We start from the raw sequence: 20,356 nt of genomic DNA, 5'->3' as shown, positions 1-20,356 counted from the left end.
CCAGCTAACAGCAGTACCCAGTAAACCCAGCTAGCAGTTTAACAGTTAGATCCTACAGCTTGATCACAATATAGACTCTCTGTATTTTTTGTTTTTTTGTTTGTCTCCACAGATAGCTTTGTCCAGAGACCTTCAAGACCATCCACAGAAACAGTCCACCACAATACCCCAACCATTGAACTGTTGCATCGTTCTAGATCACCCATCACCAACAACCACCGTCCATCACCAGACCCCGATCAGTGGCCACTGAAGTCCCCTATGGACAACGCTATCCGTCGCCTCTCCCCAGCTGACAGGGTGCTAGGGTCAAGGCATCAGCAAGAGAACAACCACCAGGAGTCCTATCCTCTCTCAGTGTCCCCAGTAGAGAACAACCACTGCCTGCCTCCTCCTGAGGTGCTCCAGAAGCCCTCGAGCCCTCGCCAGGAGAACACCAGGGTCATCCAGCTGATGCCCAGCCCTATCATGCATCCTTTGATACTGAACCCCAGGCACTCCGATTTCAAACCTCCAAGGTTGTCTGAGGATGGGCTGCACAGGGAGGTAAAGCCAATCAACTTGTCCCACCGAGAAGAGTTAGCTTACATGAACCACATCATGGTGTCTGTATCCCCTCCTGAGGACCATGCAATGCCAATAGGAAGAATAGCGGGTAAGTGACATTCTCTAGGCTACACCAAAGTTGACACTCTTCATTCATACTGTGTTAATAGCTTCTCGTTTCCTTTTGCCACTCTGCGACCTCCCTCAGAAATTACTGGCATTCTGCAAGTTTCACCACATCTGTGGTTTAGGCAGTTAAATGTGATTAAACCAGTTTCATGGCAGGTAAGCAAAGATGCAGTGACATGCTTGTGACCATGGAATGCATAATTAGTAACAGTGAAACACTTGTGTCCTGACACTTAATGCCTCTTTACCTACTAGCAATCCATTTATTTCCCAAGATACCTGTCTCCAAAGGCCTGTCCTACCAAGGTAATTTTCCAAGAGTTGCATTCACACTATTTTCGAGCCCTATGGAAAGGCAAACACCTTCTGTCAGTTGCCTTTGAGATGGTGGGACTAATGAAAGCACGCCTCAGAGTCCTACTTTGTAGGCTTTCCTGTGCTTCTTACACTAGGATTGTCCCTTTTTACAGAAACAAGGTTGCCTTTGTCCCACGCAAACCACAGTCATTGTCTCACTTTTGTTATCGTAAATAACTGACATCACAGCAGCTGAATCAGGAAGCTGAGGTTACAGATTTTTTTTTCGTACTTGAAAGGGAACTGTAAATAGATAGGGAGAGAGGGAAGGGGAATCCAACCACTTCAGAAATATGCTGAATGCCCCAATAACTAGTTTCTTTTGAGAGATGTAAATACATACCACACCCAAAAATGTTCCACAAATTTATGTCAGCAGCAAGCTAAAGTGATACCCAGTTCCTGTGGGGTATTACGTGTGTCCACAGAGGTACATTTTAAAATACCATGTTCATTTCTGTACTTACATGCCTTAAAATTGTTCCAGATGCAATGCTGCCTCAGTTTCAATGAGGTAGATTTTCTATTTTTAAAGACTTATTGTATTATATCAAAAGGTACATATCTCACCAGCTAGTCACACAACAAGCACAAAAAGGATCATGATCCTTTCACCTAAGAGAGAGATAAGTTATGGAAATTAATCTTTTGGCATTCTTGCTTGACTGACGTTTGTCTCTCTCCTTTTGATTTTTATTACCCATACTAATTTCAGCAAGTTAAGAAATATACTTGATGTTATGGCAGAGAAGGTACCCTACAGGTTTCATTACTGAAGCTTTCCTTTCCTTGAAATAATATTGGAAGATCAGGAGGATTATTTGTTTGGTTTCTTTTTTTGTAGAAGGAAACATTCTCTAACAATGAAGCCTAGACTAGAAAGAATATAAGAAAAAATATGTTTGTTTGTTTTATTGTTGTTTTCTATTTTCAAATTTAAACCCCGGAGTTTTCTTACATAATTAGGAATCTTTGGTTTCAGTGTACATTGTGCACTGGGTACAATGTCACCAGCCCTCTAACTAGTACTCTCGCATCCACTCCAACCCTGTGTTGCTTGCAGGGCAGCAGTGCCTTATGCCATGGATATTTGGACCTAACACAGTTGCTTAGCAAATATGTGTAGTAGTTTAAAGTGGTACACACAGCCTGAGCTGCTTCCACTTGCAGTTTAATGGCTTTGCTTAGACCAACCAGTAGCATGTCTTAAATAACTGGTGAAGTATTTCATACCAAAAGACCTGAGGCCTACTTGAGCGTTCATTTCCGATGAGGACAGTACTTTATGGCCAAAGGTAGGGGGGTTACTTATCTGGCACCTGCTAACACCTTAGATTTCTACTGATAAATTTGTGTTCTTCCATCACTACTCCATGCCCAATTAAATTGTAAACACCAACAAGCCTCAGTTGCTGTGAAGGCACAAGCTAGTGCTATTCTGGTTGGCTTCTCTTGGATTCTGAACTCTAGCTGGATCCTATAAAAGGCTCACAGCCTATTTAAAGCTGGCCAAACCTGAATTACTACCAAAAATGTAAACAGCCCATTTTTCATACCTGAAGTCAACTTTATCTGTGCTGTTGAATTCAATGGCAGCATACTTAGGTCCCCTGGAAAGAAAGCACACACCTTTCTACCTGCTTCCCACCATCTCATAGCCTTCAATTTAGAGATCTTGACATTAAATGATTTCATTGTATGAACATTTCTTTTGTATGTCAACATAAATCTTTTTTCAAGTAAGTGTCTTTATCTTTACTGACACTGCTATAGGTAACATGGAGGCTTTTGATGAACCATGACTTGCCACTTTGATTTAAGAGAGACCATGAGAATTTCAGCACTGGGCTCTTACATTGTGAAGATATGGCAATATAGATGTATTGATGAAAAAAGCTTTTTAGAAATCACTGGCATTATTTCCATGTTATGCATGAGAAAGACTGATGGGTAGGGTAATGAAAACACTTACCAATAGTCCAGTTGCAGAGCTAAGTACTTATTTACTTACACTGGTGAGAAGGGAGCCTGGACTTTCTATTGGCTTAACCATTTGCATGCAGGTGATTGTCATGGGAGACAGTGATGAGAAGCAGCTACCAGGGAAGCCCCAGGGGCTGCTGAGTAAAACATTGAGCTGAGCTCCAAAACGTGTTCTATTCCAAGATCAGATATGTTAAAATGTAGAAGGAATTCTTCCTGGACTTAAGATACCTCACAGCCTCATAAACCTGTTTACTTGTAGATAGAGTCTGTTTTTAAATGCAGTATGAAATTATTTGGTGCTGAGGAAGAAAACAATGTTTTTGCTTGGTGCTATCCATGAATACTCTTGTTTTGAGAAAGTCAATCAATAAAGCTCCAGACTTCCTGTCAGACAAAATAATGACCTCTACAACAGGTTGGTTAATCTTTCCTACCTTTTTATGTAATATCATTTCTCAAAATACTAATTTTACTAGTAAAGTACTTTCGCTTTTACAGCAAAGAATTTAAAATTGAAGGCCTTATTTTCTTTTGCTCTATGGCCATTTTACACTTCTCTAGCAAGTAAGAGATATAAAGTATCTTTATGTTATTCATTAAGGTTCCATTTATTATTCATTTGTGGCTAGAGTTGATTTTAAAAACCGTGTTTAGCTATCTTATCAACACAATATACACAAGTCCTTTCTGTAACTTTGTCAGAACTAGAGGACGTTGGATTGGGATAATCCAAAGGAAGACTTGTATCCCTTTTAAATACACTAGCCAAGATTTAAGCTAACTCACTCAGGCATCAATAGTCATCTAGTTATGACATCATTTAAAAATAGTAAAAGTACCTAAGAAAGGGAGTTTAGCAAAACTGTGTAACAGACAATTTTCCCACTGGAACTTCTAATTGAAAGCAACAACAGTGTTTGTTGGTAGACAGCCCCTAACTTGAACTCTAGCAAGCAGGCTCTCTGTCTGGCTGACTAAAAAAAAACGGTATATCTTGGTTCCCCCAGAATCATCTCAAAGAATTCTACCCCGTGGAAAAAACCTCTCTCTCTCTCTCTTTTTTTTTTTTTAAACTCAGTTGCAGTTTTGATCAAGATTGGTGCTTGAAATTAGCTTTTCTGCAGAATGGAAATTCCACTCCCCATACACCTCTAACTGGGAGGGTTTTGCTATCAAACATTTTAGGACTTTGATATCTCATAAAAGGTACTTCCCCAAGGTACAAGGATAGGCAAGGGTTGTTGCGTTGGCAGGCTTCCTGAGCGCAGCGTGACTGAGGCATGCACAGCACCCGTGGTAGAGCCATAGCCACCAGAAACTGTCCTTGCAGCCATGCTGAAGTTCTGCACCCATTGCTTTTCTTGGAAGCTCTGTTGTTGACTCCAACTAGGGCTGATTTTAACCACAAAACTATGTGTAGGTGTCAAAAATGTCCGTTTTCCAATAGCAAGGTCCACTTTAGCTTACTAGCACGAAGGAAAATGGGTGGTTGGCATAGTTGATCTAACCAGAAACCTGTCACTTACCTAAAGGAAGACATAGGAGTCCCTGCAAGAGGCAGTTAAAGGCAGCTACGGTAGGGTTGGTTTCATCCTAACCTTTATCACATAGAGGTTGGCTTAGGAACATGAGAATTTAATGATATGTTGCAAATTACCTCACTTTTGATTCAGTCACTTAAAACTCACTAATACAATTCTAAATTTTTTTAAATTTTTTTTTTTTTTGTGAGGGGAAATACATTGCCAAGCGGGTTTCTGTGATTTCCAGCTTCCAGTGTGTTTCTGTACCAGCTCTCTGGGACTGAACAGCTTGTTCATGAATCCAGGCAACCACTGGCAGTGGAACTTTGGGAACAGACATTGTGCTACCCCTTTGCTCCAGCATTGCCATTCATCCAGTACAGGTAATAACCGAATGACTGTGCAGGTAGGAAAGGCGAGGTGCCAGAGAGCAATGGTAGGTGTGGCTGGATTCCTCCCAGGGGCTCCATGTCCTGTTGGAGTTGGAACCCGATGAAATCCATGAAGCTCTGGGTTCTCCCTGTGTATGCCTAAGGCAGACCTATCCAATTTGTACAAGCGGCTTGGAAGGACGAGCATAGCTATAGAACCCCACCCTGCATATTACTTTTGATTCTGCTTCGCTCTCAGGAGGGAAAAAAAATCCAAAGGCAGGTGAGTCTCTTGTGCCTGCTGTTGTCTATTAGTATGCAGTTCTTATCAGCTGGGTTACCTTAGCAACTAGGCTGTATTTAGCTTTATGAGCTGCCAGATTTGTTTCTTCCCCATTAGCAGTGTGAGGAAAAGCCAGGTAATGCTTAAAGTGTACGGAGGCACATTGCCTACTCCTGTGTTGGTTTGGCCCGTAAAACTATTGACTCCTGTCGGAATGAAGATAGGCAAGATTCTTACCCTGTCAAAATCATGAAAGAGATCTCCCTCCAGCTCTGCTTCTGACTTGCTGTCCATCTCAGTCCCTCGGTGTGCCACAAGCCCAGAGAGTACAGGGACATAGCATGAAACCCACAGGTTTGTATAAGCAATCTCTCAAATAATCTGATTGCCAAAACTGAAAATGCAGTCCCCTGCCTGTTGAGAGCACATCAGCCATGAATGACTCATGTTCTACTGAAATCTACAAAACAGTGCTTATAATGGGCGTAGGCTATGTGCTGGCTCTGAGCATGGGGACGTCTTTCACCCCAAAGCTCTGTAAAGACAGTAGTTTTGCAGAGCTGCATGTGGAGAGAGGTTGGAGGAGGAACAGGATCAAGGATTCTCCTCTACCTTTGTTTGAAAAACGTAATCACTTCTTAAAAACTTGTGTAGGAGGGGAAAAGACAAGAGGAGTTAACTGAGTGAATCTTTTACAAACATAGTGCTTAAAAAAGCTGTGAATCAACTGATACTTATTTTTTTACTTTGGAGTTGAGCTGGAAAGCTTCTTTTGAAGAAGGATAAGAAAAACAAATTCAGCTGATTGAGCTACTAGATTCATAACACTAAACATTTAGAGCTTATACGTTCTAAGTCACTGCACTTCAAAATACTGCAACTTGGTGATTCCTCCTCAATTTACCCACTAGAATTGGAGTCCCAGCACCTGCATTTACTCCAGATTTGTCATTGTGAGATTTACAACCACGTCAAGTTGTATGATGATCTTTTTTTTAACTGATATTTCAGCAAAGTCCTTTGTACAAATGCAGTTACACCACATCAATTTATTTTCCTTACTGTACAAAACAGCTATAGAAGCATGGTTGCTATACAATGGCTTATGTTGGGTAGTAGGGAAGGAGGGTGGGAAAGGAGTCAAAGAGCAGTTATGCCTGCACAGTAAGGGTGGTAAGAAACAAAAACTAAGCACAAAGTAAGAATTAAAAGTTTTGCAGCAGCTAATACTATTAGCCCTCACATAAGGGATGCAGCTTCCTGTTCCCTTTGCAGTACGGTAGTATCTATGGGCTCTATTGTGCTGATGTCCCTGCCCCAAAGAGTTTACTGTCCAAACAGAGAAGGTAAATATGAAGAAAGGAAGGGCACAGAAAGGTGAAAGGTGTTTTCAAGAGTTCCAGCACTGATCAGAAACAGTAGGGAAGAGAGAACTATACTGTATAGCAGAAAAAATGTATCAGTAGACACCGTCTGACCAGTCCCACACTCAGAGTTGTAGGTTAAATTTACTTCCAGATTCTAATAACTAGTAACACCTTTTGTGATGCTACAGTGCCTCACATTTGGAGGTTCCAGTTTATTTAAAAAAAATATTACCCAACTTAAAAACTGAAACAAGTAAGACCCTGCAGTTTGATAGTCCTGCTTTTACTCTTTGCTACGCCTCTCATCATAAGAGCAACCTGAGCTAGCCATAAACTCAAGATGCCAGGTACATACCTTACTGAGCTATCTGCTCCTGCTTTTGTCTATTGCCTATTATCTATGTGATAATAGGCACTTGTACATCAATGTTGCAGTTGTATCTTCTATGTAAAAGCAGAACCTGCCCAAAAGTGTGCCCATCTACTACTAGGACAGTAATTTGGGTTCTAGAACCTAATTTGGCCTTTCTGGTCTTTTTTTTTTGCACTATGGATTGCCTACAGGTGTAAGTCAGTGAGCACAACAGGTATTAGTAGTAAAGGCTTGAACCTAATTCCTTCTTACAGTCATCCGGTGGTTGGTAAGTGACTTTAGTAGAAAACTTCTAGAAGACAGTCACTTGCTGTGGACAGACATATCCACAGAGACCTACTGTAGCACTTGATATTGGAAAGAAAGTCAGATTCCCTGTGTGCACCAGCCCTCAAGCTTACTATGTAGACAGGGATGTGCATCACTGTTTGATTCGTTACTGTCCCCCTTCCAGAGCTGCATCATGAGTTTCACTGTGGTGAATTCATATCTGAACTGAAAATGATAGCTCTCTCCTCCTTTGCAGAGGATGAGGACTGACAAGCCAAGCTGCAGAGGCTTAGCTTTTGTTGTGTGCCTCCCTAGAGGTATGCTGTTTTCTTTAAGAAAGCACATATCATTGCTAGTGCTGTATAGGAGTCTACTTACACACGCCAAGACTATCTTCACCCGCCATGAGACATGATCCCAGCCAGGGCTGACAACATAATACTGACTGGTGAGCTTTTGTGAAGCATGGCCTTTGCTTGGGAGCAGCTGTGACAAGACCCGCTTCCAGTCTTAGCAGCTGAACAAGTAGAAGTTACAGCCTGGCAAACTACAGAAAGCCAAAATACAGGTTCACTTTAGCATGCTAAGCTGTAAGGGTTGGGGGTTCAGTGCTTGCTTTCCAAGTAGCTGACCTCCTTTGTATTAGGGCAACAGATCAGAGCCTTGAAAGAACCTGGGATTCTTGATGTAGGCATGTCCTGTCACTCCCATTGGATTGACAATGATAATGTTTCTGGCCTTGTTAAATCACCTGTCCTTGCAGTCATGTACAGAGTTAGATTTGCAGTATATGCCAAATCCATTTTAAGCCCTTAGTGGAAATCCAGACTACTATAAAGAGACTGAAGTATGGATGACAACTAAGTTCGTAGAGTTCATTTTCATAGGATAAGTTTTCATTATAACCTTGAGAGTCATCTTAACGTGGCATTAACAATTAATTTCAGCATGAAAGTGTGCCTTCCCTGCCAGTTTAACTAATGACACTGAAGCAATAGCTGAATGGCAATAACTTGGATAGATAGTTTCAGATTTTCTGTGAGGTGTCTTGCTTTACAGCTGCCTCCGTGCTGCACAGTTACAGGAGCAGAAATTGCAGCCGGGGCATGTTCTGGTCTACTCAGAAGTTAGGATTGACCAAGCTATAGGAATGCTCAACCATTTAATTTAGTCTTCATCCTTCTCATTACTGTACTGTAGTATCTATGTGTCATGGCTAGACAGATGTGGTAAGTGGGTTCAGACTACCCTCAGCTTTCACTGAGTTCAGCAGGATGTTAAACACTTGAAGTACATAGCTTTTTAATGAAAACATTACCTTTATTTTCCCTGATATTTCACGCTTTCTTCAGGCTGGAGTCATGTCAGTAATTCAGATTCTCTTCTATAAAGCGTAGTTGCATCACTTTGAACCCTCTTAGTTAAACCAGGAAAATACACCTTAATGTTGACACTACACTTTACTCTCTTCAGAGATAGGCTTATTTAAGACTGGTTTTAATATTGATCTGTTACAAGTGGCATACAAAAGTTTATGCCATTTTATGTTAATTCAAATGCACACCTTTAATCTGATAGGACTCCAAATATAGATGAGGTCCCTGTAACATACTGTTTTCCATCTCAGTTGAGGGAAGGGTTTGGCTATGTCTAAATGAGGAGGTTTAACCCCAAGACAGGGAGGTCACATTCCAGTTTTCTGCGAGGGGCCCATCAGAACTGACAAGTTTACAGCTTTTGAAGAAGTCCTTTCAGGAAGGAATTCCTGGGAACATAGCAGGAGCCACATCCTCCAGCCATGCACTGGCTTTCTGACGGAGCATAGAAGTGAGGTTCTTGGACAGTGGTCTCCAGTAAATAATGATTTTCTGTTTTTGAAAAAACAAAACAACAGCTCAAATACCTCACAAGTCAAGGATCAACTGAGCTTGTAACAGAAGACACTGGAGTGTTTCACTTCGTGAGGTCACAAATCACTACCCCTGTTGGGTACTTTACTGTAGTAAAGTCACTCCTACTTTTATCTGCCTCCAAAAAGTAGAATTCAGAAGATGAAGTTTCATCTTTAATCCTTATAAAGCATTTGGTCACTTTTCTGATGTCAAACAAGATATGAGGTGTTTGTAGGAGGATATTAAAGTGCATGGAAACAGGCAGAGGTTGAATTTCTCTCGCTGTTACTTGTCATTGCCCTTCATGAGCAATAAAAGTGAGGAAAAGCCATAGGAGGATCAGAGGCAGACTCCTTTAGCAAGATAAATGGAAGAGTGCTCCCTTATCATTGGGGTGGAGCAGGTAAAGAACAACATTTGAAACTTAATACTGGAAATACTTGTCTGTTTGTTGGGGATAGAGGGATGGAGCAGGAGAATAGGACAGGGATCACATTTCTCACTACAGTAGCCTTTAGCTTCCAAGATCTTTATCTGTCAAACTGTCCCTTCCTAGTCTCTGGCCCATCCATTACATATTCTTTGTGATTCGAGTGCTCTTTTCCACAGTCGCATGAGGGATATGAACCTTTTGGAGCCTCCTACCCCTCACACATTCTTACTGCCAAAGACAGAGCTTGGCCTCATCTTTCTGTGTTATTTCTACAACTGTTAACAGCATGACAATCTCAGGTTCCTGTTCTCCTTCTGCCTGGTCTCCCACTCAGCATTTGGGTACAAGACAGAAGCAACATACAACTGTTTTATTGTGTGATCTGGCAACCTCTTTCTTCAGCCCCAGCTTGAATTTACAGAGCTGAACAAACAGTTGTCTGTCAGAAGGTTTCTTCACATGGAAACATTGGCTTTACTATACTAGCTTACCATTCTGCTTCTAACAGCAGACACCGTTCATAGAAAGAAAACCTTTTTTCCCTTGGTAACCTGGACACAGATTACCAGATAGTGATGAGCAGGACAGCTTCATCCAGTATGATACTTATCCTATCCCAGTGCTCAGAGCCATTTAACCCTTTAGTAATGAGATTCATTTACTAGTTTTTTTTGTAGTTTTGTCTTCTAAAATACATGTAATTAAATAGATATTGAGTATGGATTGTTCAGAACTGTCTCAGCACAGCAGTAATCCTACTGTAGCACTTCTTTCTTTCTTTCTCTCTGTCTTTGCTGTCTTTAGCCACAGAAAAGGCTTTCAGCAAATATAAAGAAGATCTGATATGGTCCAGCCATATGTCTTCCCTCTCCTCACCAGCTTTATTTTTCCTTCCTCTCCATTTGTGTGATTAAAGAAAGCTAATAAAGTAGTTCTCACCATACTCATGAAATGACTTAACAGTATCAGCCAGCCTGGTGAGCATGATGTACCAGCTTGGTAGCCTGAAGGTCCTTTTGGCATGTCCAGAAAGCTCTGCCTGATGCACAGTTTAGGATATGGTTAAAATGCAATTGGAACTCATCTCCATGGCAAGCCTAAAACAAGTCAGGACACAGGAGTTCTCTCCCAGTCTTTTTTTTGTTGTTGTTTCCATACAAGTGAACAGCCATTAACAACTTCATGATTTTTTGGTTCTGGCTGCAGTTTAAACAAATCCAGATGCCCCAAAGTAGTGTCCTCTTTTCAGAGACTTTCTGACCTCCTTGAATAAGGGGAATGATCACAGATTGTAGGCTGAAAGTCCTCAGGCACCTTCTGTGCCTCTCCCTCTTTCCTCCCTGTCCTTGCCCACTCTGCCAGTGTAGTCTTGCCACCTTCTTTGTGCTGGCTGTAGCATTCACCAGATTTTCCTAAAAGCAGATACAGCTCTCAAATGGCAGAAAACAGGCCAGTGTTTTTTGCAGGGTTGGTTTTCTTCTGTTCAAGTGAATTAAGTCAGCTCACAAAGAAATTAACAAAATTGGAGCCAGCACAAGGTAAGCAGCAGGAGGAAGGATAAAATAGAAGGGATATTGGGACCTTATCCTCCCAGCAGCTATGGTCAGCTGAAATTTACCACTTCATAACTGTGATACTGTGATCATCACCATGTTAACTATCTTAGCCACACTTCAGGTGTGCTTACAGAAACTAGAGTACCAGAAGTAGTTCTCGATAAGTTCTGTCGATTAGCATCAGTTGTGAACAGCTGTTTGCATGATGTTTGCTTTGCTGTGAACAAATGCAGTTGAAGCACATACTGCCTTGTAAAAAAAAGAGGCTTGAGTTTGGGGAAACTTTTCAGCTGGTAGAAATCACAGAACCATTCAAGTCAAATGATATCATGCTGGAGAAATTTTAGGCTAACCTACTCAGCAAGGGGTAAGTCATCAGCTGATGTTAGAGGGGAGTATGACAAAGTTACTTTGGCATAGTCTCTTTGTTAAGCCATGTTCGCTTCCAAGTCAGTCATCAGCTAGATTAAGTGCATTCTATATAATGATCTTCGGGGCAAGATGTGGGTGGAACTTAGAACATTTCTGTGGTTAAGAGATGATTTTGGTAGTTGATACGTGAAGAGAGTTAGCTCTACTTCAGTGCCATGGGCCTCACTTAGACAACAGGGGTCTCAGATGCAGTGTATGTTTTAGAGAATATTGCATTGCAGAAGAATGTTATATTCTGAACAAAAGAGGTCTTTGCATATATATGCCTATTCTGTTAGCAGCATTATTGAGTCTAAGAGAGCACATATTTAAGAGTTATCTGACCACTGTAACATCGTGTGTGTCTACCTTGGCAAATTGATACCAGAGAAGTCATTTCCTAATGACAGGACAATGATCAAAATATTTGAAACCTAAAACACATAATGTTGAATTTATAGATCATTATGAGATGGTATTTCAAGTCTAAGGGATATATGTATTACCATCATATAGCCGTTAGGAAGTATATATATGTCAGTGTTCCTTTAGGTATATATTCAGAAGACTCTGCCCCTACACTTAAAGGATATTTTAAATGAAGATTTTATAATACATGCCTTCACTCACACAGCATCTATTTGACTGTCACAAGGGATTCTTAACAACAATACTACAGTCTCCCCTTTTCTGTAACATTGCTGAAGGAGTGCTGTAAACATGGGCAGTAAACAGCTTTTCAGCCAGAAAAACTGAGAAATTGTAAAAGAGAAACTGAGTTTGATCATGCCAAGGAGGAGTGGCTGAGGCTTGTGTGCTTCTGCCACGTGAAAGGGGGGCTTAAAACTAGGGCGAGGAGGCAAGCTTGCTGCTGTCAAAGGCGTTTAACAGTCAGTAATTGCTGTTTATGGGAGAGATTTCTTCCTGCTCCTCAAACCCCAACCACTCCTCCTGTCTTCTCTCCCATGCCCTCTCCAGGGCTCTGCAGCTGCCTATTGTTTATGTGCCTAGTGTCAACCCTGGCAGCCAAGCAGCTACCAGGGACTGGGTGGCCAGGCAGCCCCCAGGCTTTATTCTAGCTCAGCTGAGCTTGGGACTGTATGATAGGTGGCTGTTACTAGCCCAAGTGTGAAACTGCTGCATCTTGCACATGTAGGGCAGTACTTATGGGAGACGTTTTGAGAGCCAGCTAGCGACTCTATACGTCATCACTACCTTGTGCTTAAGTATAAAAATCCCCCGAGAACCATTAACCATGGGAAGAAAGTTGTATCCATGCCTTTCCATATGAAGATATAGCTTGCCCTTATTCCTAGCTAATTACATAGCTCAGTCTTGCCCAGGAGTACAGCTGAGGATATGGTGGGACGTGGAAATGTCTGCTTTCAGAAGCCCCGCCACATTGCTTGAACAGTTCGCCACCTTCCCACTTTGGCTAGGTTGTTTGATACTGCATCACCTTAAAGCCTCTCAGTCCCAGCTCACTCCTCAGATAAATCCCTTTAGCTTCAGATTGTACACATTTCAACAATCTGAGTTCACTTAAACAAAAAGTATGTGTGTGTTAGGGGGGAAATGTTGTTTCCTTGTGCTACAGAGACATAGCTACTTTCTAAGAAAGCTAAAATAAGCCAAAAGACAGGAAATTGCAGCATGCCCAAACAATTTAGGTACCAGCCCTGACTCAACTCCCTGACTGAATCTCCCACATTTGTAAACTTGCCAGGCTTCGGCAACATCCTTGTGCTTTCTTGCCATAGCACACTAGCCAACACACACCCTGTGGAGAGTCCTACCATAAAACTGCTCCTTTGGAGGCCTTCTGACATACAAGGAACTGCTTTGGCTTCCTGGAGACATTCACAGCATCCAGAGTGTCTTCAAATAAATGACTTAAACTTTCAAAGCAACCATCTGCAAACAAGTCCCTTTCTCAGTTTCTCCATCCATCCTGAAAAAACATTTAACAGTTTTGACTTTCCTGGAGAATACAACTTCTGTATTGTTCTTACCAGACTTCTGTGGAGGTGTCCCTATCCCAGTGGAGAAGCTCCTTTATAGCATTTGCTAGCACTGCCTTTTCTTAGGTTTTCTTGAATTTCATAGGCTGCGGTCTACTCTACATGGGCTCTAGTATACTCTAAATTCATTACACTGGCAAAGAATCATCAAGTAGTCTTTGACCTCCTTTTTTTTTTTTTTTTAACCCTGCAAATCATAGAGAAAGATACCCACTTACAAAAAAAAAGAAAAAAAAGAGTGCCAATGTTCGCATTCCTAAAGGTCTACCATTCGAAACTTGAATTAAGGCACTGATGCAGGTACTCTGCAAAGTGCTTCTGCTGTTTAATCCTTTTTATTTCCTGTTTGCAGTAGCTGGAGACACAGTTTCCATTGTTGAATTGATGCATGCCAGCTCATTAAATTATTGCAACTTAGACATATATCTAAATTTACTGATTGACAAGTGTAGCTTTTGAAGACTAGATTAAAATTCGTTGTAGGAGCCAAGCAGAATTTTCAAGAATTTTCAGTTTTCTTGTTGAAGCAAACAGAGATTTAGAGGCCTAAGATACTTGGGTGGTTGTTGCTTTTTGTTTGTTTGTTTGTTTTGTTTTGTTTTCTTGTTTTTGCAGTTCTACCAGCCTACTAAATACCTCTGCAAGTCTGAGCAGCTCAGTCAGTTTAGAATATGGGGTGAGGCCCTTGATCACTTGGGATTTTATTATGAAGATCTCAAGATGCAGATCTGTGTTCTCATTTGAGGAATATTTATATTGAAGCTTAGCCTGAATCTATTCTAAAAATTAAATGAACAACATAAAACAAATCTGCACTTGAATGTGACCTCTTCTCAGAGTCTGAAGCTCTGTTGTTAGTCCAATAATTTGCCACCCAGACATCTCAGGTTGATTTTTTTTGTACTTTCTTGGTTTTGTGAAGGGAGGGCAGAAGCTGTGTGTGTGGGAAATAATAACAGCCAATGAAAAATAACCAAAGCCATTATGTTAGACTAGAATTTACTTGCTAGTCACACACAGGTGAATGTACAGCCTTGGCAATGCTCATAGTGTGTACAGTTCCAGTCAATTTTTAAGGATACATCAGGTTCTTTAAACTCTTCCAGGGGCCTCTGTACAGAAGACATGAAGAGTCAGCCATTTCCTTCAGTAAAAGTTGTGTTTATACACTTGGAAATTTTCTGAAGCATAGTTACAGCAATACACTATTGATTATAAATAACATTGCACATTGCAAATAATGAGATGAGAGTAAAGTTTTGGGCAAATGATATATACGCAGAAATGTAAATATTAGCTGTAAGTTACTGTAATCAGAGAACATCTGCCATGGGTTGCATATTCAGGAATATGACAGTCTGACATTCACATGTTTCTGTGGAAGTGCCACCCCTCCCTCTGATGCCAAGGAAGGCTACTGCTTCTAGGACTAGCAGTGGTGGCACACTGAAACCCAAATGACTGACTTTGGGACACCGACTCCACCATACAGCACTCTCATGCTGGGACGATATGCCCGTCAACAACCTCAGCAACCTCCTAGCACAGTCCTGAAAGCACTGGTTCAGCCACAGACCCACACATCTTTCCTCTCCCCTCAGATTTCTAATAAATTCACACCTTGACCAAAAAGTGTCTTTTTTCCTTAATATCAGCTAAGTGAATGTTTTGCAATTTGAAACAGCTTCCAGCAAGACAGACCTCTTAGTGGGGCCGGATCAAGCCCAACACAGGTTTTTAGCCCAGTGTGGAACCTGTAGGCCTCAGCAGAAGCCAGAGTTACTCCTATACTGAAATAAACCCTGGAGCATGGCTATGTGGACAGCCTTCATAGCTGCTGGAGTATTTGGGATCCACATGGAGTGCACTGCTCTGACCTAATTCAGCCCCCACTGTTCAAGACACAGCTCCTGGCTAAGTCACCATTCCTGCCACCCTCGATCCTTAATCCAACTGCAGTAACCTGTGGAGCAACCTGTTAGCTACCTGCAGAGGTGGAAGGTACCTTTTGGGCACATCTGTGTGGAGACCAGTTGGCAGATAAGCTTTGCACGTGGTGGCATATTGCCCACTGATGGTTTGTGTGGCCTTGGTGAATGATTCACTGCTGGCCTAGAGAATGGCATCACCTTTACAGTATTTTAATGAAGAACCTGACAGAAAGAAAGCATGAGGATCTGTGGGAAAAACTAATCTAAAATGGTGAATTCAGCACAAACCATTGACCGTGACTTTTCAGGTTTTACTGTTAAAGTTAACAAAGATTACACAGGAGGAAAAATAAAATCTGGTAGTTTTTGGAATGCAACAGTATTACCAACTGTGATCATTTGGCAAAATATGCCTTGGGGGAGTCAGAGCCAGTGGAAATGAAGGAGAAGGAAAAGAAAAAATTATGCTTAAAGATTTTTTAAAAAGATTTCTGCACTAAAAAATGTTTTCTGTACAGCCTTTCAGTGAAAGAGCTCAGGAATGAATTGCGTGTGTGTCAAGAAACCACTTATGAAGGCACTTATTACCATATTACCTGAGCACATCCCATGTTATTAAAAGGTGCAGACCAGTAAAGCAATATAATCTCCCTTCCCTTGTTCTTTACAAATGAATCTAGAAAAAAATATATATATATATATTTATTCTAATGCATGCATATCAGAGAGATTAAGTGCATGTATGGGAAAAATTACTGGTGGAAAGTTGATTGAAGCCACTTGTGCCCAGCACTGCACAAGGGGTTAGAAGCGGCTGTGTTTGGCATTTAATTTCAGCCAGCTACCTGCTTTGTATCTGCAGCCTTGGGTAGGTGTCTGGGCTACATATGCAACTTGGGATGAGAGGAGGGGGAGAGGAAGTTTTCTCTTCATCCCTGCACAGAGAAGGGACCAGTCTAGGCTAGTCATTAGGAAATGCAGAAGAGAAAATTATTTCTCAGGCCCTGTTCTGGTCCTAGCTGCCGGTAGTTTTTTCCAAACAAAAAATCTGAGTGCCTCCTTTCTTTTACATGCTTCCTCTTGTAGAGGCTGTGGATGAGGTTACCGTTGTGGTAGGTTTTAGCTAGGACAGAAGTCTGCATTTTTTGCCAGACATCATCTCTTCAAAACACACTGCTTTGTTCTCCATAGGAGAAGTCTATAGTAAGGGCAGCAGCAAACTAAGCTCTGGGTTTAGAGTCAGTACACATTTCAGAGATAACTCTTACAGTTTGAAAGTGGGAAATACCATCAATAATGTTAATATCCCTAACCATTTCAGGTGCACTCACTGAATGTATTATTCATATCCCTTTTCAAAAAGCATTTCATACTCTCATACTGATGAACATATCATCATCCCTGTTGTAACACATATCAAACTGAGACAGAAAGGAAAAGAAAGGCTGGCAAAAATTCATTTTAGCACCTAGAAGCTAGATGCCTTTGGTTACCTGTCCTTTAACCACTGCAACAAGCTGTGTCTCAGAGACTGGTTTTGCTTTCAAAGTAAAATGCAACTACAAGACCATCTGAGGGATCTGGCCATTGCACTGTAAGAAAATGTGTTGTTTTTGACAGCAGCAGAACACCTACCTAGCTCTATGCAACTCATTTTCCATATTTCATAGGAGCCAGTTATTCCATACACACTGTGGGAATAAAAATGTTGTTTTTGCACAGAGTTACATTGTTTAGAGGGAAGGAATGTGGTATTGAGATATACTTGCAGTGATAAGAAAGCTTAACAGACAACCTTGTAAAATGCAGAGAACCAGAATCCTTAGAGCAATTAGGGGGAAATCACTGTGTAAGAAACATTACCACCTCAAAGAGTATAAAAGTCAAAAGAAATTTGACTTATAACAGGCCAGCAACTGAAAGCCATGTATTGTTTGTGAAGCACCGGATGGATTGTGAACCTGGACTACCCAGTCAATGGGGAAACAGGGGAGGGTCCCGGTCATCGAGAAAAAAAAAAAAGTATATAAACTGTGTTATGGAACTAGTAGGTGCGCTAAAAATGCTACTTCAGTGAGATCCTCTCCTGAGCCTAAGTTATTGGCTACAGAGTGTTTCTCACAATTTGGGGGCTTGTCCGGGATCCAGTCACCTACCGGGGAGCCCCACTGCCACAGCAGCAGGAAGGCATGCCCCGGCGGTCCTGTGCATGGTCCTGTGCATCGATGGTGGCGGTTCTGCAGAGAGCTGACAGAGGGCCCGAGACCGATTAAAGAGGCAGGATCCATGAAGTACTGGGGAAGGGAAGAAGGTAGGCACTCCAGGTTCGAGAATTGATCCGGTAACTCTGTGCACAGACCAAGGTAAGAAATATTAAGTATTGCCTTGGGGGTCGGGTGAGACTCTGTGTGACGTGATTGAGACGTACTTCTGTACGAAGCGAGCGTGGAGTCCTGATCCGTGGTTCTGTAGCACCGCGAAGGGCACGGCCGGAGACAGACGTGAGTCAAGTGAGAGATAAGAAAGAGAAAGGAAGAGTCTCGGGAAATTTGGTGTACGGTACCCCTTGCATGGTGAAGTGCTTGGCAGTACACCAGGGAATCTGGTAAACTCATAGGTGTACGGTACCCCTTGCATGGGAAAGTGCTTGGCAGTACACCCCCATTTTCTAGAATTGGAATGTTAGTGTGTGGTACCCTGCAGGAGGTAAATTTCTGTAGCAGCACCCTGACAAGCGCTGGGAAAAAATGGGAAAATATGGGTTCCAGGGAACAGGGAGATATCCCTGGGGGAGTGCCTACCGACAGTCCTTCTGGAAGAATGATAAGAAATTGGAAAAAGAATCCCAAAATTAGAGGAGATGATAAAAGAAGAAAATGGTTAAATATTGTGTATCAGTCTGGACAAAAGAACCAATTAAGGAAACAGCAGTATTTTGGCCAAAATATGGGCCTGATGAAAATTCAGGCTTTAAAATTATATGTAAACAATAAGATTGATTCCTTTTTCGGAGAAGGAGCCAAGTTATGCTCCCTATAATCCTAATATTGTACCGGTGGCAGCAGCAGTCGCTCCAGGAAGGGAGACAGGGACTGCAAGTAACGCTGTCCCTAGAGGAGCGCACTCTAGGCTCTGGTAAGAATTAGAACAAGGTATAAGAGATATTGAGAATTTTGCCTTCCCTGTTACTAACAGTACTAACACTAACTGTGTATCCTCTTAGGTGAACTCCTCCCCTCCGTACCAGCAGAGAGGTTAGGAGTTTTAAGGAGATGAAGCCTTTAATTGAGGACCCCATCAGGCTAGCTGAACAATTAGACCAGTTCCTAGGGCCTAACTTATACTCTTGGGGGGAAATGATGTCTATACTAAGTATGTTGTTTACAGGGGAAGAAAGTGGAGTGATCAGGAGGAGAGCTGCTATACAAGAATGGGAAAGAGCTTGTCCTCCGGGACCAGGGGTAGTACTGGCAAAGCAGGGGTGCCTACTTGCCGATCCTGGCTGGAGTGGTGATAGTGCGCAGCACAGGGGTCATGTGGGAGACTTGGGGTCAGGGTGGGGGAGTGCTCAGGGGTGAGTCCCGGGGCCTCCTGAAAGTTCATTTCGTGGTTGAAGCCTGGTCAGATACATGGGGGGGGTGGGGGGGGGTGGGGGTGCGGGGCTCCAGAGGTTGGGAGGATGTAGTGAACAGTCACTGGGGGCCCTCCTGCAGGAGGCCCTGAAGGTGAAGGTGTATGTCAGGAGGGGAGATGAGAAGGAAGAGCAGAGAGCGAAACTAGTGGTCTTCAGAGGGGACCAGGTAGTGAGGTAGAGGATTGGAGAAAGAGGAAGAAAATCTTCAGGGGGAGTCAGGGCCAGGATGGAAAGGAGAGGAAGAGATGAAGGAATGGCAGGCAAGGAGAGCTACCAGTGTTGCAGCCAGAATCCTACCAGGGGCAGGCTTTGATAAGATGTTTTAATGTGGCCAGACTGGCCACTTCAGGTAGGAATATCTGGAGTGGAAGAAGGAGAAGAGAAGGAAAATGGGATGAAATATGGTATACTGATACATTGTTTTAGCATCCTGGAGGGAAAAAGGTATGGAATTAAGTTGGCCCCTGACTGAGCCTTTGGTGAAAGTACAGGCTGGAGAAAGATAAAAAGAAGTGTTAATAAGGGTTATTGAAGGTGTTAAAGGTGTGGTATGTAGTGTTTGACAGAGCTGTTTGAAGTTGAATGAGCAGGGAAAGAGGATGTAGGCATTATCTAAGTAACAGTCTAGAAGTTTTGGTATATTTGCTGTTGTGGTGTTTGGTCAGTTTCCCAAGTATCGGGGGGAGGACAGCCTGCTCCACTAGGGGCCTTTCCACAGGCCGCAGGGGGGCTTCGGCTCAGGCACCTGGAGCGCCTCCTCCCACTCCTTCTGCACTGACTATGGTGTCTGCGGGGAGGTTTCTCGCTCCTCGCTCTCCCAGCTGCTGTTGAGCAGCAGGTTATTGTTTGTTTGTTTGTTTTCATTTTCGTGGATGTGCTCTCACAGAGGCACGGACTGTGTTGCTCATGACTGGGCTCTGGGCAGTGGTGGGCCCCTTTGGGGCCGGATGAAATTGTCCCTTATCTGCCACGGGGCAGCTTCTGGATTCTTCTCACAGGGACTGCCACTGCAGCCCCCCAGAACCTTGCCATTGAACCCAATACACTGGGGCAGCTAGGTCATTACTGGCCTGTAAAGTATCAGGGATTAAGTTAACTAATGAAACCCTAAAAGTGATGGGGGTAGAAGGGGCTGGGATAACAGTGCCACTTCTCACAGAATCATCACAGACTTACAGAATCATCTAGGTTGGAAGAGACCTCCAAGATCATTAGTCCAACCTCTGACCTAACACTAACAAGTCCTCCACTAAACCGTATCACTGAGCTCTAC

General features: G+C 42.5%; 1 protein-coding gene across 4 annotated transcripts in view; it reads left to right on the top strand.

Moving 5' to 3' along the window:
- Positions 1–20,356, top strand: part of ETV6 (ETS variant transcription factor 6) — a 146,584-nt gene that overhangs the window by 113,065 nt on the left and 13,163 nt on the right. For all 4 annotated transcript variants that reach the window (XM_035551068.2, XM_035551067.2, XM_035551071.2 and 1 more), the window contains one exon: positions 113–655. In XM_035551068.2, coding sequence (XP_035406961.1) covers positions 113–655 — 543 coding nt within the window. The remainder of the gene's footprint in view (positions 1–112; positions 656–20,356) is intronic.

Source organism: Cygnus atratus, chromosome 1 (assembly GCF_013377495.2).
Source record: "Cygnus atratus isolate AKBS03 ecotype Queensland, Australia chromosome 1, CAtr_DNAZoo_HiC_assembly, whole genome shotgun sequence".
Taxonomy (NCBI): Eukaryota; Metazoa; Chordata; class Aves; order Anseriformes; family Anatidae; genus Cygnus; species Cygnus atratus.
This window is presented reverse-complemented; position numbering and strand designations above follow the sequence as displayed.